General features: G+C 61.5%; 2 protein-coding genes and 1 long non-coding RNA gene across 3 annotated transcripts; all 3 read right to left on the reverse strand.

Annotated features, from left to right (window-relative positions):
• Window positions 1-341: 341 nt before the first annotated feature.
• LOC120388378 (leukocyte immunoglobulin-like receptor subfamily B member 2) lies at window positions 342-2,096 on the reverse strand. Its single transcript, XM_039510191.1, has 3 exons — window positions 1,990-2,096; window positions 1,848-1,883; window positions 342-1,121 (listed from the first exon to the last, which is right to left on the reverse strand). The coding sequence occupies exons 1-3, from the start codon at window positions 2,018-2,020 to the stop codon at window positions 793-795; spliced, it is 396 nt and encodes a 131-aa protein (XP_039366125.1). The 5' UTR covers window positions 2,021-2,096; the 3' UTR covers window positions 342-792.
• A 4,258-nt stretch (window positions 2,097-6,354) lies between these two features.
• On the reverse strand, window positions 6,355-7,459 carry LOC120388402. Its single transcript, XR_005590562.1, has 2 exons — window positions 7,422-7,459; window positions 6,355-6,657 (listed from the first exon to the last, which is right to left on the reverse strand). It is a non-coding gene; the product is annotated as an uncharacterized LOC120388402 (long non-coding RNA).
• Window positions 7,460-7,559: 100 nt separating this feature from the next.
• Window positions 7,560-12,886, reverse strand: LOC120388329 (immunoglobulin superfamily member 1-like). The gene is made up of 6 exons (XM_039510102.1): window positions 12,680-12,886; window positions 12,528-12,563; window positions 10,700-10,984; window positions 9,347-9,637; window positions 8,046-8,165; window positions 7,560-7,946 (listed from the first exon to the last, which is right to left on the reverse strand). Exons 1-6 carry the CDS (start codon window positions 12,708-12,710, stop codon window positions 7,804-7,806), a joined length of 906 nt encoding a protein of 301 aa, XP_039366036.1. The 5' UTR covers window positions 12,711-12,886; the 3' UTR covers window positions 7,560-7,803.
• Between the last annotated feature and the right edge of the window lie 2,773 nt (window positions 12,887-15,659).

Consider the following 15,659-nt stretch of genomic DNA (forward strand, 5'->3'; position numbering starts at 1 on the left):
CCAGTTTCTGGGGCACAGGTGTCACCTGGCTCCAACCCCCCATCCTGGGTTCTCAGGTTACATGCTCAGGTGTCCTCCCTTCCCCAGTGCAGCCGTCCCAGCACAGCTCCCCTGCAACCTTCCCAGGCCAATACTCCTCACTCAGCATTCACCTGGCACAGCCAGAACATTCCCACTTCCTCACACCCCCTAACTGATGTGCTGCCTGGAACCCCCCCCCCCCACACACACATACACTCTGCAGCTCCCCCTGGGAAGGGGTCCTGCTCCCTGAGCCCTGAATCTCCAGCTGCTGCTTCTCCCCGCTGGCTGGGGAACCCCCCAGTAACTCCGTCCCCCCTCCCTGATGGGCGTCCCCGTCTGGTGGGCCAAGGTTCCAGCTGGGGGTGGGGCTGGGAACGGAGACACTGATCCAGGCCCCTCTCCTGCTCCCACCAGCTCCACGGGGTGGCTGGGCTCCGACCAGGTGTGGGGATCCGAGCTGGGGGGACAATAGCAGGTGTAGCTGCCTCCCTCTGCCCGGCTCACTTTGGGGAGGGGAAATTTGACCCCAGCCGAGTCCTCGCCCAGCGCTGCTGCGTTCCTGGCCCCAGCCTTGTACAGAGCAAAGTGCAGACCCTGGCACTGACCCCAACGCCGGATGGTTGCAGCTCCCCCTAGGGTGACCCCCCGACACACACTGGGGCTGAGGGAGATGGAGGGTCTGGGGGAGCTGAGCTCTGCAGTGGGTGGGAGACGGGGCGTGAGACAGACCCCAGCACGGCCACTGCGCCCCGTCCCCAGCGAGGAGTGTCAGCGACGGGGCAGAGACAGGGTCAGGGTCTCCCCTGAGATCCATGGGGCCGAGATATCCCCCATCCCCGCAACCTTCACTGGCTGGGCTGGACGTCCCATTGGCTGTGTGCCAGGGCTCACGGAGACCCCCTGGGGCCTGGCTGGGGGTGGGGCTGGGAGCCGAGGTGCTGGGCTGGGCCCCTCACCTGCTACAATGATCTGCACAGGGTCACTGGGCTCCGAGTAGGCAGGTGGGTCTGTTCTGTTGCTATAACGACAGGTGTAGCTGCCCTTGTGTTCCCATCTGGCGCTGGTGATGGGAAATTCAGCCTCAGAGCCGGCAGGGTCTGTGTAAGCCGTATAGTTCCCAGCTCCATCCTTGTAGAAGAGGAACCTCATGCCCAGGAGCTGATGCCAACACCGGATGGTGACGTTTCCCCCCACGGGGATCACCCCACCGGGGCTGACGGAGATGGAGGGTTTGGGGTAGGACCCCTCTGGAGTCACAAACAAACAGGCAGTAAGTGGGGGTGACACAAACCGCGTCCGTCTGATTCAACCCTCTGCCCATCTGTCGCTCCAGCGTTTCACCCCCTGCCCGTCCCTGGGGTGCAGCCCGGCCCCGTGGCTCACAGCCGGGGAGAGACACAGGAGGGGAAAGGAGATTTCCAGTCTCAGATTCCTTCTGTTCTCCAGGGTCAATTCAGCCCTGCCCCCGCTGCAGTCAGGGGTGACTCTGGACTGACCCCCAAAGAGTTGAGATCAAAACCTGTCCCTGCCCCCATCGCAGTCAGGCGGTGAATTGGGATCTACCCTGTGGGGTTCCTGGTCTAAATTTGGGTTATTTGAGCAAGCAGCTCCCAGGACAGGCCCCCTAAGAAAACATGTTTACAAAATCCCCCAGTTGTTCTAACAGGTGCCCATCCCTGTAATGAGTGGGGCGAGGTCTCAGACCCCACCTCTGGGGCATGTGTCTGACAGGATCATCCCATTGGTGCCCCTCACCCCCACCCACATCCCTTGTCCTTAATGCGGAAATTCCCCCAGCTGCCCCATTCCCCACAGATACTCACGTCCCGACACCCTGCTACACCCGGCCAGCCAGCAGCCTGGAAAGGAGATGGGTTGTTAGGGACCAGATCTCAGAGCAAATGGATCCTACATTGGTCTCAGATCCCACTATGGGCACACGCCCTGGCTGTCTCCGATACTCACCGAGGAGGAGGACGGTGAGAGCAGACGCCATGACGGGGTAGTGGGGGGCCCCTCAGCGCTGCCACCAACACCCCAGTGCTGAGCTCCACCGAGCCTGAGGCCCGAGTGCGAGCGGAATGAGGAACTGCGCCGGGGGCTGCAGCCCCAGGAAGCCTGTGATGCGCTCGGCCCCTTTCTTCCCATCAGATGGTTTCTCTGCAATCTCCAGCCCAAATCTACCACGGTCAGAGCAAAGCCAGCTCCCTGCAAGGCCCAGCAAACCACTTCCCCTCCTGCAGCTGCCTGGTTCTGCCCCCCTCCCCCCATCACATCCCAGCCCCACATGGGAGCTGCCCAGTCCAGGGACCAGCTAGGAAAAGGGGAAATCTCAGGAGGCGTCAAGAGGTGCCCAGGCTGCACTGACCTTTTCCACCAGGCCTCCCTGGAGCAGCAGCTCAGCACAGAGGAGGGCACCTCCCTCCTCAACACACACACACACAGTGCCACCCACGGAGCGGCCCTCTCCCATGGAGCAGGGCAGAGATTCCTTCCTGACCCAGCTGGGGCCCAGTGCCCGCCCTGGAGCATGAGGGTGGAGGGGCCTGGACAACCTCCTTCCCAGGTAGTGTCACTGAAGATGCTGTTTTTAGCTGAGTGATGTGGCACAGAGACAGGGCGGGGCCTGGGAGGGTTTGTGGTTTCCGGCCCCAGTAATGGGGGGCGGGAGGGGTAAATGTAGATCCTGACTTGTTAAAGGAGCAGTGGATAAATCAGCCACAGGGGAAGTCTGACCAGACCCGGCGCTCGCTTCCTGTTTCAGCTACTGCCAGTGTAACTCTGTGTTATCCCCGGGGGGACAGGGTGTTTGTGTGGCTGGGGCCGGTGCCGGCTCAGCAGCCACTGGGCCCTGACGCCTTTGTGCTTCCCCAAAGCGGGGACAGCCGTCTGGGGGCTGGGATCTCTCCCCAAATCTCCAGCAGCTGCTGCTCCCCCCTGACTGGGGAATCCCCCAGCGACTCCGTCCCTGCTCCCCGGCCGGGTGTCCCCTCTGCTGTGCCCAGGGCAGAGCCTGGCTCTGAGCATCCCATTGGTGCAGAGCCCCCTGACGACCCGGCTGGGTGTGGGGCTGGGAGCTGGGACGGCTAAGCCAGGCCCCTCACCTGCTACCACCAGCTGCACGGTGTCGCTGGGCTGTGAGGAGACGAAGGGCTCTGACCGGGGCCGGTAGCTGCAGCTGTAGCTCCCTCCGTGCTGCCGGCCCACGCTGGGGATGCGGAACTCGGCCCCGGCCCCAGCAGGGTCCATGTGTCGCTGCAGGTTCAGGTCTCCAGCCTTGTGCAGGAAGAACCTCACGTCCCGGAGCTGCCCCTGACACCGGATGGTGACGTCTGCCCCTGGGGCGGTGACCCCATTGGGGCTCAGAGAGATGGAGGATCTGGGTAAGCTGGGATCGGCGCACAGGAGACAGACACTGAGAGCCAGACTCAGGCACCCACCCAGCCCCATCCACTGGCAGATCCAGGGCCCCCGGGCAGAGATTCTCTCCCAGATCCCAGAGTTCCCCCCACCCAGAATCCCGGCCCTGCGAGCTGGGCTCCCACCCCACAGACACTGAGCCGTGGCTTCCTAGTGCTTGGGATCCTCATATGCCGTGTGTGGCCCCTGCCTCATCCACTGCCCTGGACAGAGCGACTCACGGGCTGGTCTCTGGCGCCGGCACCGCAGGCCCAGGGTTGCCGGGAAAGTGGGTTGAACAGGGAACCTGGCAGTGCCGCTGACCAGACACTAAACCTGATTCCCTGCAGTACCCGGCCTCTGCCACCAGCAGAGGGGAAGGAGATTTCCAGTCCCTGATTCCTTCAGTTCTTCAGGGTCAATTCAGTCCTGCTCCCGCTGCAGTCAGGAGTGACTCCGGATTGACTCTGGGGAAGCTGAGATCAGAACCCGGCCCTGCCCCCACTGCACTCAGGGGGTGAATTGGGATCTACCCTGTGGGGTTTCTGATCCAAATTTGGGTCCTTTGAGCAAGCGGCTTCCAGGACAGGCTCCCCCACAAAAAAAATACACGTTTGCAAAATCCCCCGGTTGTTCTAACATTTTCCTGCCCACCCCTGGGGCTCAGACTCCGGCTCTGCTCGCCCCAAACCGCTCTCAGCCGCTGGGGATTTAGCTCCGCTCTGCACGGTGCCGGGGGCCCCTTTGGGGACGGGATATTCCCAAAGCTGCTCAGGGGACGTTCCGAACGCCGGGCCGGGCTGAGCCTGACCCACGAGCAAAGCAGTGACGCGTGTGCAGCAAGCCGAGGGGGAGACACAACGGGGCCTTGCTCCAGTCCCTCTGCGTGTCCACGTCTTACAGCCCTGCTCTGCCTGACCCGTTCCCCGGGCTCCTGCCAGCTCCCCGGGCACAGTGCGGGGGCGCTGCGGGGGGGCTGGTGCCTTCACTCTGTATTTCCTGCTTTGAGTGCAGGTGAATTCACCCTGTGTGGTGCCCATCCCTGTAATGAGTGGGGCAAGGTCTCAGTCTCATATCTGGGTGTGAAGGGGAACAGGGGTCTGACAGGATCATCCCCTTGGGGGATTTGCACCCCTCCCCACACCCATGTGCCTCGTCCTTAATGTGGAAATTCCCCCAGCTGCCCCATTCCCCACAGATACTCACCGCCTGATACCCTGCTCTGCCCGGCCAGCCAGCAGCCTGGAAAGGAGACAGGTCGTTAGAGACCAGATCCCAGAGCAACTGGATCCTCCCTGGAGCTGCAGCTCAGAGCAGAGGAGCCCCCGCCCACCACCACAGGGTCCCCCACAGCGTGACCCTCTCCCATGGATCGGGGCAGAGATTCCTTCCTGACTTTGCTGGACCCAGCGCCTGCCCTGGAGCATGAGGGTGGAGGGGCCTGGCCAACCTCCTTCTCAGGTTCCCTGGCTGCAGATGCTGTTCTTAGCCCAGTGGTGTGGGACAGAGACAGGATGGGGGGTTGGAGGGGTTGTGGTTTCCGGCTCCTGTGACAGGGGGAGGGGGGGATACATTTACATCCTGAGTTGTTAAACAAACAGCTGATAAAGCCTCAACAGTGGAAGTCTGCCCAGAGCTGTCACTCGCTTGCTGTCTCTGCTACTGCCAGTGAAACTCTGCGCAAACCTAATGCCCCAGCACCAGGGCCGGATTTAGGGGCAGGCGACCGCCTGGGGTGCCAGGCATGGGGGGCTCCAGGCTCAGGGTGCTGGTTTTCCTGTTAGCGACAAAAGGGAAAATCGAATGTTGGAAGTAAAATGTTTCAGAAGAAAAATTCCAGTGGGAGTTTTTTTCTCTCTCGTTGACTCTGCTCAAGCGTCTGTCGAAGAAAGGTTCGGACCAATGAAGCACCATGAAAAGACCTGGGGAGGGTTGTACAACTTTAGTAAGCGGCCGGCAGACAGGAAATCATGGCTGAGCCATTTTACGGACCTTCACCGGGCGCTGACGCATGGGGACTGTTCGGACGTCAATGACAAAGACCTCTCTGTCGAATCGGACAACGTCTGTCACGCTTTGCCACACGGGACGCGCTCCCCACTCCAAGTTCTCCACCACACGCGTGAGGCAGAGCTGCAGGACACTGCTCCTAATGTGTGAGCAGCTCTGAGGATTCTGCTCACGCTGCTGGTCACCGTCGTGTGTGGTCAGCGGAGCTTTTCGAAGCTCAGGGTCATTAAAACGTATCTGCGATCGCCGATGGCCAATGAGAGACGGACGTCGCTGGCTGTTTTATCGCTTGAAAATGCCACTGGACGGTCTTTGGCTCCCCCTCGGATGCTGCACTTCAGTTCGCACGAGCAAAGGTGAGAAAAGCGACTTTTTGAACTAAAGGACCAGGGGTAACATTCTCAGGCTGTCACCTGCGGTAACACGATTTAATGCTGGTTGGGGCACAGGTCAAGTCCTTGATGTTTGTGACGGGTTGTTTCACAGAAACCCCCTTGGGAACTGACAGCTCATGTGCCATGACTACTTCTGCCCCTGCTTTCCCTGCCAGCCTGGGACTCCAGCACCCTGTCTTGCTGAGCCAGCCACGCCCGTCTGCTCCAACACAGACCCAGGGTCTGAACCACGTGCCCGGAGCTTCAGACTTAGCTGAAAGCAGCTTACAGAAGTGTTCCTGTCTTTAACACTGAGATGCCCAACTCCCAATGGAGACTAAACCCCAAATAAATCCGTTTTACTCTGTATAAAGCTTATGCAGGGTAAACTCATAAATTGTTCGCCCTCTAAAACACTGAGAGAGAGATATGCACAGCTGTTTGCCCCCGTCCTGGGTATTAATACATACTCTTGTTGGGGACCCTGGTACCCCAAACGGCAAGGTTCGTTGTCTGACCGCGAGAGAGACAGCCAACACCAGCAAGGTCCAAACAGAAAGCTCTTTATTGAAGGGTGCACAGCAGCAATAAAGAGCCAGCTCGTCTCCTAAAGAGAACCAGCCTACTCTTTACAACTACGTACAGGTTATATAGACAGTTCCGTCGCGTCACAGATTATTCATTTCACACAACCCATATCTCACCCCCCTTTGTTTAGTAACAAAAAACCCTAGTAACAAAGCACATCTATCTTTCTTTATAATGTAAGCAAGTCGCGATGCCCCAGCAACTTTCTTATCAGCATGGTTGCCAAGCCCCAGAAACTGGAAGACAGGAGTTAAGAACGGACCTAAGACAGAAACAGGGAGTGAATACAGGGAGGCTGGCTCCTTATCAGTTCCTCAAACGAACTGTTCCTAACCCAGCACATCCGGTATTATGCCAGGAATGCAGCCCCTCTTGTATCTCACTTTTTCCCAGCTCTGTGAGAGACATGCTGCTCCTCTGTATTTTTCCACTCAGGGATTACCCAGAAACCCCTGGTTAGCCTGAGTTCGGTCAGGTTGGCATAACTGGTTTTGTGCTACATCTCTATTCAGGCCTAACACTCTGGGTTAATTGATAAGTAAAAAGTGATTTTATTAAGTACAGAAAGTAGGATTTAAGTGGTTCCAAGTAGTAACAGCCAGAACAAAGTGAATTACTGGACAAAGTGGGGGATTTTCTGGTTTTTTCCTTGTTTTTCCAATGGTTGCATGCAGAGGGGGTGGGACTCAGTTTCCCTGGGTGTTACTGGTTTAACGAGGTGAAGGGAGAGGGAGTTTGTTGGTACCAAGGACCGGAGAGGGAAGGTGGGACCCCAGCCAATGGTCTGGAGGATGGAGACCCCAGCAACCGGGGACCTGACAACCCGATGGCCCAGCTCAGGAGTCACAGCACAGGCCTGGCCTCCCTCAGCACAGCACATCCCAGTCTCCCCTGCATCCAGGTGGGCTCTGCCTGCTCCCCATCTCCAGCCCAGAGCCCCAGCTAGGCCTCTGATATCCCCGGCCCCAAGCCCCATCTCTGTCCATTGTCTTCTGTCCAGGGAAACAGGGTCAGAAAATGGGTCACCTGGGCCTCCTCTCCTCTCTTCTGTCCTCCGGCCCCTCTGGCTGGAACCGGCTGGTCAGGTCACCAGGGTCCTGTCTTCGCAGCCCATTGTTCTGCCACTGGCCAGAACCGGCTGCGATCCCCGAGCTGGGCCTCCGGGTCACCAGGTCCCCAGTCACTGGGGTCTCCATCCTCCAGGCCATTGGCTGGGGTCCCAAGTTCCCTCGCTGGTTCTCTGCAACAACAAAACTCCCTCTCCCCTTCCCTTGTTAAATGAGTAGCACTGAGTCCCACCCCCTCTGCATGCAAACCATTGGAAAACCAAGGAAAAAACAAGAAAATCCCCCACTTCATCACACAACGTCACACAAGTCAGCGGGGGTTCGATCCTGGTGTGCCACTGTCAGATTGGGAGCTGCTGGGGGGGATTCTCTGGGGCAGGGGTGTTTCGGAGCAGGGGGGGTTGTGCCGGTGTCTCAGCACCCCGAGGGGAAGCAGCTTGTCCCCTGAGGAGATTCTCTTCTCTGGACGGCGGGATCCAGGCTCCTGGGGGTGCAGAGAGATGGCGGGTTAGAGGGGCCCATGTCGCCCAGAGCCCAGCCCCTGGGGGGAGCAAGGGGCACAGAAGGGGGGGGGTCACCTCACCTAGGGCACCCCCCCTCGGACGGCTGTAACAGGCCTCAGCCAGGATCAGCCCCAGGACGAGCAGGACCACGGCGCTCAGCACCAGGCGGGCGATGTTGGTGTAGGTGAAATCCAGGCGCCCTAGGGGGGAAGGGGAGAGTCACTCAGCAGCTCGGACGGGGAGATCAGCAGCTGGTGCTGCCCCGGGAGTGGAGCCCCCAACCCCCTGTCTGGCAGCTCTGGCCCAGCCCCCCTCTGGGGGTCTCCCAGGCGCTGCGGCTCTGGGGCCTCCCTGGGACCAGACCCCCTCAGGGGAGGCCACTTCCTGCTGTCCTGGGGGCTGAGCCTCAGCTTCCCCGGTGAAGGGGGTTCCCAGGTGGACGAACTGCCCCCCGAGACATCCAGCACCCCAGGACTGGGCCAGGGGATGGGGCCAATCAGAGCCTCAGGGTCCCAGCCCCCCAGAACAGGGAACCACCCCAGCTCCCTGTCCCCCATAGGACCCCTCTCTCCTCTCCCACAGGTGCCTCTGCCCGGGTATCTCAGCTGCTGACAAACACAGCCAGGCAGTGCGCAGGGGGCTGGCACGTTACCCACTGTCCCCCACACTCGGGCGGTGCCCAGGGCTCTGGGAACCAGGGGAAGACAGAGGCAGCAGAACCTCTATTGGGGGGAGGGTCAGGGGCTCCCCTGAGACCCCGGGGGGGGGGGGGAAAGCACGAACAGAGGGAATTCTGGGTAATGCTCACTCCTATTGCCAGGGGGATGTCATGTGGCCCAAGAGGGGTGGGGTGGGGGGTTGTCCCAGGACTCTGGCACCCCCCCCAATTTCACAGCCCAGCCCCTCAGATTCTGCCCTTCCCCTGGGATCCCCCAGCAAATTCCAGGCCGCGACCTGCAGAGCAGGAGGCATCGAGGGAGCTGGGGGTCTGGGGCTGCCCCTCCCCCAACCAGCCCCAACCACCCCAGGGCACCACGACCTGTTTCCACAGCAATTGCGCCCCCACCCGGGCCCAAACTCATCTATGGGTCCCAAGAACGGGAGCAACTTGGGGGAACATCCCCCTGGGAAAAGCTGTTCTGCAGCTCCCCCTGCGGGTAGGGATCCCCCCTGCCTCTGCCCTGAACCTCCAGTGGCTGCTGCTCCCCCCTGGCTGGGGAACCCCCAAGTGACTCCATCCCAGATCCACGACACTGTGTCCCCTCTGCCGGGCCCAGGGCAGGGCAGACCCTGGTTCTGAGAGTCCCATCAGTGCAGAGACCCCCTGTGGGTCCGGCTGGGGGTGGGGCTGGGAGCCGGGACACTGAGCCGGACCCTTCACCTGCTGCAAAGATGTCGACGGTGTTGCTGGGCAGCGAGGAGACGAAGGGCTCTGACCGGAGCCGGTAGCTGCAGCTGTAGTTCCCTCCGTGCTGCCGGCCCATGCTGGGGATGTGGAACTCGGCCACGTTCTCAGCAGGGCCCATGTGTTGCTGCGGGTTCCGGTCTCCAGCCTTGTGCAGGAAGAACCTCACGTCCCGGCGCTGCCCCTGACACCGGATGGTGACGTCTGCCCCTGGGACGGTGACCCCGGTGGGGCTCAGGGAGATGGAGGGTCTGGGTAAGCCGGGATCTGCGCACAGGAGACAGACACTGAGAGCCAGACCCGGGCACCCATCCAGCCCTGGCTGGCCCCAGCCACTGGCAGATCCAGGGCCCCAGGCAGAGATTCTCTCCCAGATCCCAGAGTTCCCCCCACCCAGAATCCCGGCCCTGCCAGCTGGGCTCCCAGCCCCACAGACACCGAGTTACAGCTCCCTAGTGCTTGGGATCCTCATATGCTGTGTGTGGCCCCTGCCTCATCCACTGCCCTGCACAGAGCGACTCACGGGCTTGTCTCTGGCAGGGCCTGAGCCCCACACAGGAAGGGAGTCAGCCCCCCGGGAGGCAGGGAGAGGTCATTATCCCCGTTCTACACAGGAGGAAACTGAGGCACAGACAGATTCACTTTCCTCAGTGAGCTCCCAGGGGCAGGGACTGTCTCTTCACTCTGTGTTTATGCAGCGCCTGACACAACAGGGCCCTGATCATGGCAGGGGTCCTACATGCTCCCCCAACACAAGGGATCCAGCGCTATTGAGGCAGCGTTTGCAGACGTCTCCACTAACTGGGGGTGTCTCGGTTTGTGGGCGCTCGGCCTGAGATCCCCCAAGATTGAGCCCCCCCCACAATGAAGGGCACTTTTGAAAACTGTGACGTGCTCCCGTCACACAGAGTCTGTGGCCGCGCCAGGAGCTGGGCCAGATCTCCTGGGACCCAGCCCAGCACCGTGTCCACCAAGTCACCACTTCTCCTGCAGCCCCTGCCTCATTCAGCCCCGGCCGGGGCACTGCCTGGGGCGGGGCCTGGAGAACAGAGGGGAGGGGATCACGGGATTAAATAGCGACTCCTGGTTCCTACGCACAAGGGGCAGCGTTAAAGTCGCCTCCCTGCCCTGAGTCTCCAGGGGCTCCTGCTCCCCCTTGGCTGGGGAACCCCCCAGTGACTCCGTCCCTGCTCCCCGGCCGGGCGTCCCCTCTGCGGGGTCAGGGCTCAGGGCAGAGCCTGGCTCTGAGCGTCCCATTGGCACTGAGCCCCCGTGAGGGTCTGGCTGGGGGTGGGGCTGGGAACGGGGACGCTGAGCCGGGCCCCTCACCTCTCACCACCAGCTCCATGGGGTCGCTGGGGTCTGACATGGCAGACGGCTCCGATTGGTTGTGATAGGAGCAGTTGTAGCTCCCGCCGTCCTCCCGGCTCACGTTGTTGATGAGAAACAGAGCGAGAAAGTCTGAATTCACAATTTGGACACGGCGTCCCTCTTTATTCAGCACGAACTGCAGGCCCTCGTGCTGGCTGCAACACTGGACGGTCACGGCTCCCCCCAGGGAGACCCCCCAGCTGGGGCTCAGCAGGGAGATGTTGGGTTTGGGGTAGCTGGGCTCTGCAGTGGGAAGCAGACAGGCCGTGAGACACAGGCCCCGTCACTCACTCCTGGGGCCCGTCCTCACCACGCGGTCTCAGTGGTGGGTCAGACCCGGCGGCCCTGGGGACGGGCTCCTGGATCCCTTTCCACAGGGGCCAGAGTTTCCCCTCAGGCCTGGGCTCACAGCATGAGACACGGAGCAACCCCAGCCCCTGGGGCCCAGAGCTCTGCTCCCCGGCGGGTGACAGGCCAGGCCAGTCTCCAGGGTCCATTCACTCCCTGGCTTCTCTGCTGGGAGGGCTGGGAGCCAGGACTCCTGGGTTCTGTCCCTGGCTGCGGGAGGGGAGTGGGGTCTTGTGGGGAGAGCAGGGGGGATGGAGGCCAGGACTCCTGGGTTCTGTGCACAGCACCACCACTGACTTGTAGGGGACTGTGCAAGTCTCTACTATACACTGAGGGGTTATAATGTTCAGCTCCGTCCATCACCCTGTAAGTGATGTGTGGCCTGGGAAAGGACCCCCTGCTCTGCAGCTCCCCTGGGGGCAGGGATCCCCCCTTCCTCTGTCCCAAATCTCCAGTGGCTGCTTCTCCCCCCTGGCTGGGAACCCCCCAGTGTCTCCATCCCCACTCCCCGGCCAGGCGTCCCCTCTGCTGGGCCGAGGGCTTTACGCAGAAAGAACTCCGGGTCCGGGTACAAACCCTCCCCCGAGCGCCAGCACCCTGCTGGGGCTCACCCAGATCGTGGGTTTGGGAAATTCTCACCCTGATGTCAAGAAGAGACAGGAGTTAAACAGGGGAGACACCCCATCCCCACCTCCTCCGGCCCCAATTCACTCCATCCGTCATTCGGCCTCTCTAGGAGTCTGTCCCCTACCAGGGTTGGCACTGCCTGCCCATGGGGCTCGGGGGCAGGGGGTTCACCCAGACGTCGCTCAGGACCCGGCTGCATGAGAGATCACCTGCCTCCCCACCCCCCGCCTGAGGCCAGCCAGGAAGCCTGACCAGTGGGCCCCCTGCAGCTCTGCCCCCCACCCCGGGGTTGGAAATAGCGTCTGTGACCACAGACTGTGGGAGTCGCATATGATTCACTTTTCCCCAGGCCATGGGAACGGGGGGCTGCGAGTGCAGGGGAGGAGCTGTTGGGGGGTGAATCTGGGGGTGGGGGCGGATCTGGGGGGTTCTCCCCATGGCTGCATTGACCAAGAACGTTTCGGTTACCCCAAGGGGGATCTAGAGCCCAGAGACGGGCCCTGTTAGCGTTTGTATGGGCTGAAATAAATCCCCATGCCGCCCCCGATCCTCACAGCCTGGTGGGGGCAGAAGTTTGAACCCGGTGGATGGTTCAAATACCAGCTGCTTTGACAGAGTCCGGGAGCCAGACTCGGCTCCTAGCTGCACCATGGGTGCGTTGGGGGCACAGAACGGGGCCGGGTCTGAGCTCCCAGGGGGAGCTTGGGTTGAGTTTTGGGGGAGGTTCAGGGCTCAGTTCCTCTTTTCCCCACCCCATGCATCCCCTCCCCCGTCCTTGATGTTACCCATCTCCCCACAGACTGATACTCACCTCCCCACACCCCGCTGTGCCCGGCCAGCCAGCAGCCTGGAGAGGAGACAGCTCGTTAGTGACCAGATCCCAGAGCAACTGGGTCCTACACCCTGGTCTCAGATTCCACCCCCCCTCCAAGGACACACGCCCTGGCTGTCTCCGATACTCACCAAGGAGGAGGACGGTCAGAGCGGATGCCATGATGGGGCAGTGGGGTCCCCTCAGTGCTGCCACCAGCACCCCAGTGCTGAGCTCCACCGAGCCTGAGGCCCCAGGGCGAGGGGAATGAGGAACTGCGCCGGGGGCTGCAGCCCCAGGAAGCCCATGATGCGCTTGGCCCCTTTCTTCTTATCAGCTGGTTTCTCTGAAATCTCCAGCCCAAATCTACCACGGTCAGAGCAAAGCCAGCAACGCCCAGCAAACCACATCCCCTCCTGCACTGCCTGGTTCTGCCCCCCTACCCCCCATCACCTCCCAGCCCCACATGGGAGCTGCCCAGTCCAGGGACCAGCTAGGTAAAGGGGGAATCTCAGGAGGTGTGAAGAGATGCCCAGGCTGCCCTGACCTTTTCCCCCAGACCTCCCTGGACAGCAGCTCAGCACAGAGGAGGGCACCTCCCCCCTAACACACACACACAGTGCCACCCACGGAGCGGCCCTCTCCCATGGAGCAGGGCAGAGATTCCTTCCTGACCCTGCTGGGCCCAGTGTCTGCCCTGGAGCATGAGGGTGGAGGGGCCTGGACAACCTCCTTCTCGGGTAGTGTCACTGCAGATGCTGTTTATAGCTGAGTGATGTGGCACAGAGACAGGACGGGGCCTGGGAGGGTTTGTGGTTTCTGGCCCCAGTAACGGGGGGCGGGAGGGGTAAATGTAGATCCTGACTTGTTAAAGGAGCAGTGGATAAATCAGCCACAGGGGAAGTCTGACCAGACCCGGCGCTCGCTTCCTGTTTCAGCTACTGCCAGTGAAACTCTGTGTTATCCCCGGGGGAACAGGGTGTTTGTGTGGCTGGGGCCGGTGCCGGCTCAGCAGCCACTGGGCCCTGACGCCTTTGTGCTTCCCCAAAGCGGGGACAGCCGTCTGGGGGCTGGGATCTCTCCCCAAATCTCCAGCAGCTGCTGCTCCCCCCTGACTGGGGAATCCCTCAGTGACTCCGTCCCTGCTCTCCAGCCGGGTGTCTCCCCTGCTGTGCCCAGGGCAGAGCCTGGCTCTGAGCATCCCATTGGTGCAGAGCCCCCTGACGACCCGGCTGGGTGTGGGGCTGGGAGCGAGGACACCGAGCCGGGCCCCTCACCTGCTACCGCCAGCTGCACGGTGTCGCTGGGCTGTGAGGAGATGAAGGCTCTGACCGGGGCTGGTAGCTGCAGCTGTAGCTCCCTCCAGCCCACGGTGGGGATGCGGAACTCGGCCCCGGCCCCAGCAGGGTCCATGTGTCGCTGCGGGTTCAGGTCTCCAGCCTTGTGCAGGAAGAACCTCACGTCCCGGCGCTGCCCCTGACACCGGATGGTGACGTCTGCCCCTGAGGCGGTGACCCCAGTGGGGCTCAGGGAGATGTTGGGTCTGGGTAAGCTGGGATCTGCGCACAGGAGACAGGCTGTGAGAGCCAGACCCAGGCACCCACCCAGCCCCGGCCTCCCCGGCCGGCCTCAGCCACGGGCAGATCCAGGGGCCCCCGGGCAGAGATTCTCTCCCAGATCCCAGAGTTCTCCCCACCCAGAATCCCGGCCCTGCGAGCTGGGCTCCCAGCCCCACAGACACCGAGTCACAGCTCCCTAGTGCTTGGGATCCTCATACGCCGTGTGTGGCCCCTACCTCATCCACTGCCCTGCACAGAGCGACTCACGGGCTGGTCTCTGGCGTTGGCACCTCAGGGCCCAGGGTTGCCGGTGCCCAGTTTTCAGCCGGAAAGTGGGTTGAAAAAGGAACCTGGCAGTGCCACTGACCGGACACTAAACCTGATTCCCTGCAGTACCCGGCCTGTGCCACCAGGAGGCGGGAAGAGCAGCTGCTGCTGGAGCCTGGAGGAGCAGTGGAGCCACTCAGCAGGGGCCCTGCCCCACTCCCTGCCCCATTAATACCCACCCCCACCTGGAGCAAGGCTCCGCTGGCAAGGGGAGGGTGGTGGAGAGAGCAATGAGTGACGATGGAGGGGGGGAAGAGGACCGGGGGCGGGGGAGGTCCCAGCACTTAGTGTTCAGTTTTCACAAATTAGAAAGTTGGCCACCCTAGCAGGGCCTGAGCCCCACAGGAATGGAGTCACCCTCCCCCGCTCCCTCCAGAGGCAGGGAGGGGTCAATATCTCCATTCTACATGGGGGAAAACTGAGGCACAGACAGATTCATTTTCCTCAGTGAGCTCCCAGGGACAGAGACTGTCTCTTCGCTCTGTGTTTATGCAGCACCCGGCACAATGGGGCCCTGATCATGGCGGGGGCCCTACATGCTCCCCTGACACAAAGGATCCAGGGCTATTGAGGCCAGGGTTTGCAGAGGTCTTCACTAACTGGGGGTGTCTCAGTTTGTGGGCGCTCGGCCTGAGATCCCCCAAGATTGAGGCCCCCCCCCCAAGGAAGGACACTTTTGAAAACCGCTCCACCAGGCCAGCCAGCAGCCTGGAAAGGAGACAGGTCGTTAGAGACCAGATCCCAGAGCAACTGGATCCTTCCTGGAGCTGCAGCTCAGAGCAGAGGAGCCCCCGCCCACCACCACAGGGTCCCCCACAGCGTGACCCTCTCCCATGGATCGGGGCAGAGATTCCTTCCTGACTTTGCTGGACCCAGCGCCTGCCCTGGAGCATGAGGGGGGAGGGGCCTGGACAACCTCCTCAGGTTCCCTGGCTGCAGATGCTGTTCTTAGCCCAGTGGTGTGGGACAGAGACAGGATTGGGGGTTGGAGGGGTTGTGGTTTCCGGCCCCTGTGACAGGGGGAGGGGGGGATACATTTACATCCTGAGTTGTTAAACAAACAGCTGATAAAGCCTCAACAGTGGAAGTCTGCCCAGAACTGTCACTCGCTTGCTGTCTCTGCTACTGCCAGTGAAACTCTGCGCAAACCTAATGCCCCAGCACCAGGGCCGGATTTAGGGGCAGGCGACCGCCTGGGGTGCCAGGCGTGGGGGGCTCCAGGCTCAGGGTGCTGGTTTTCCTGTTA

Source organism: Mauremys reevesii, linkage group 22 (genome assembly GCF_016161935.1).
Source record: "Mauremys reevesii isolate NIE-2019 linkage group 22, ASM1616193v1, whole genome shotgun sequence".
Taxonomy (NCBI): Eukaryota; Metazoa; Chordata; order Testudines; family Geoemydidae; genus Mauremys; species Mauremys reevesii.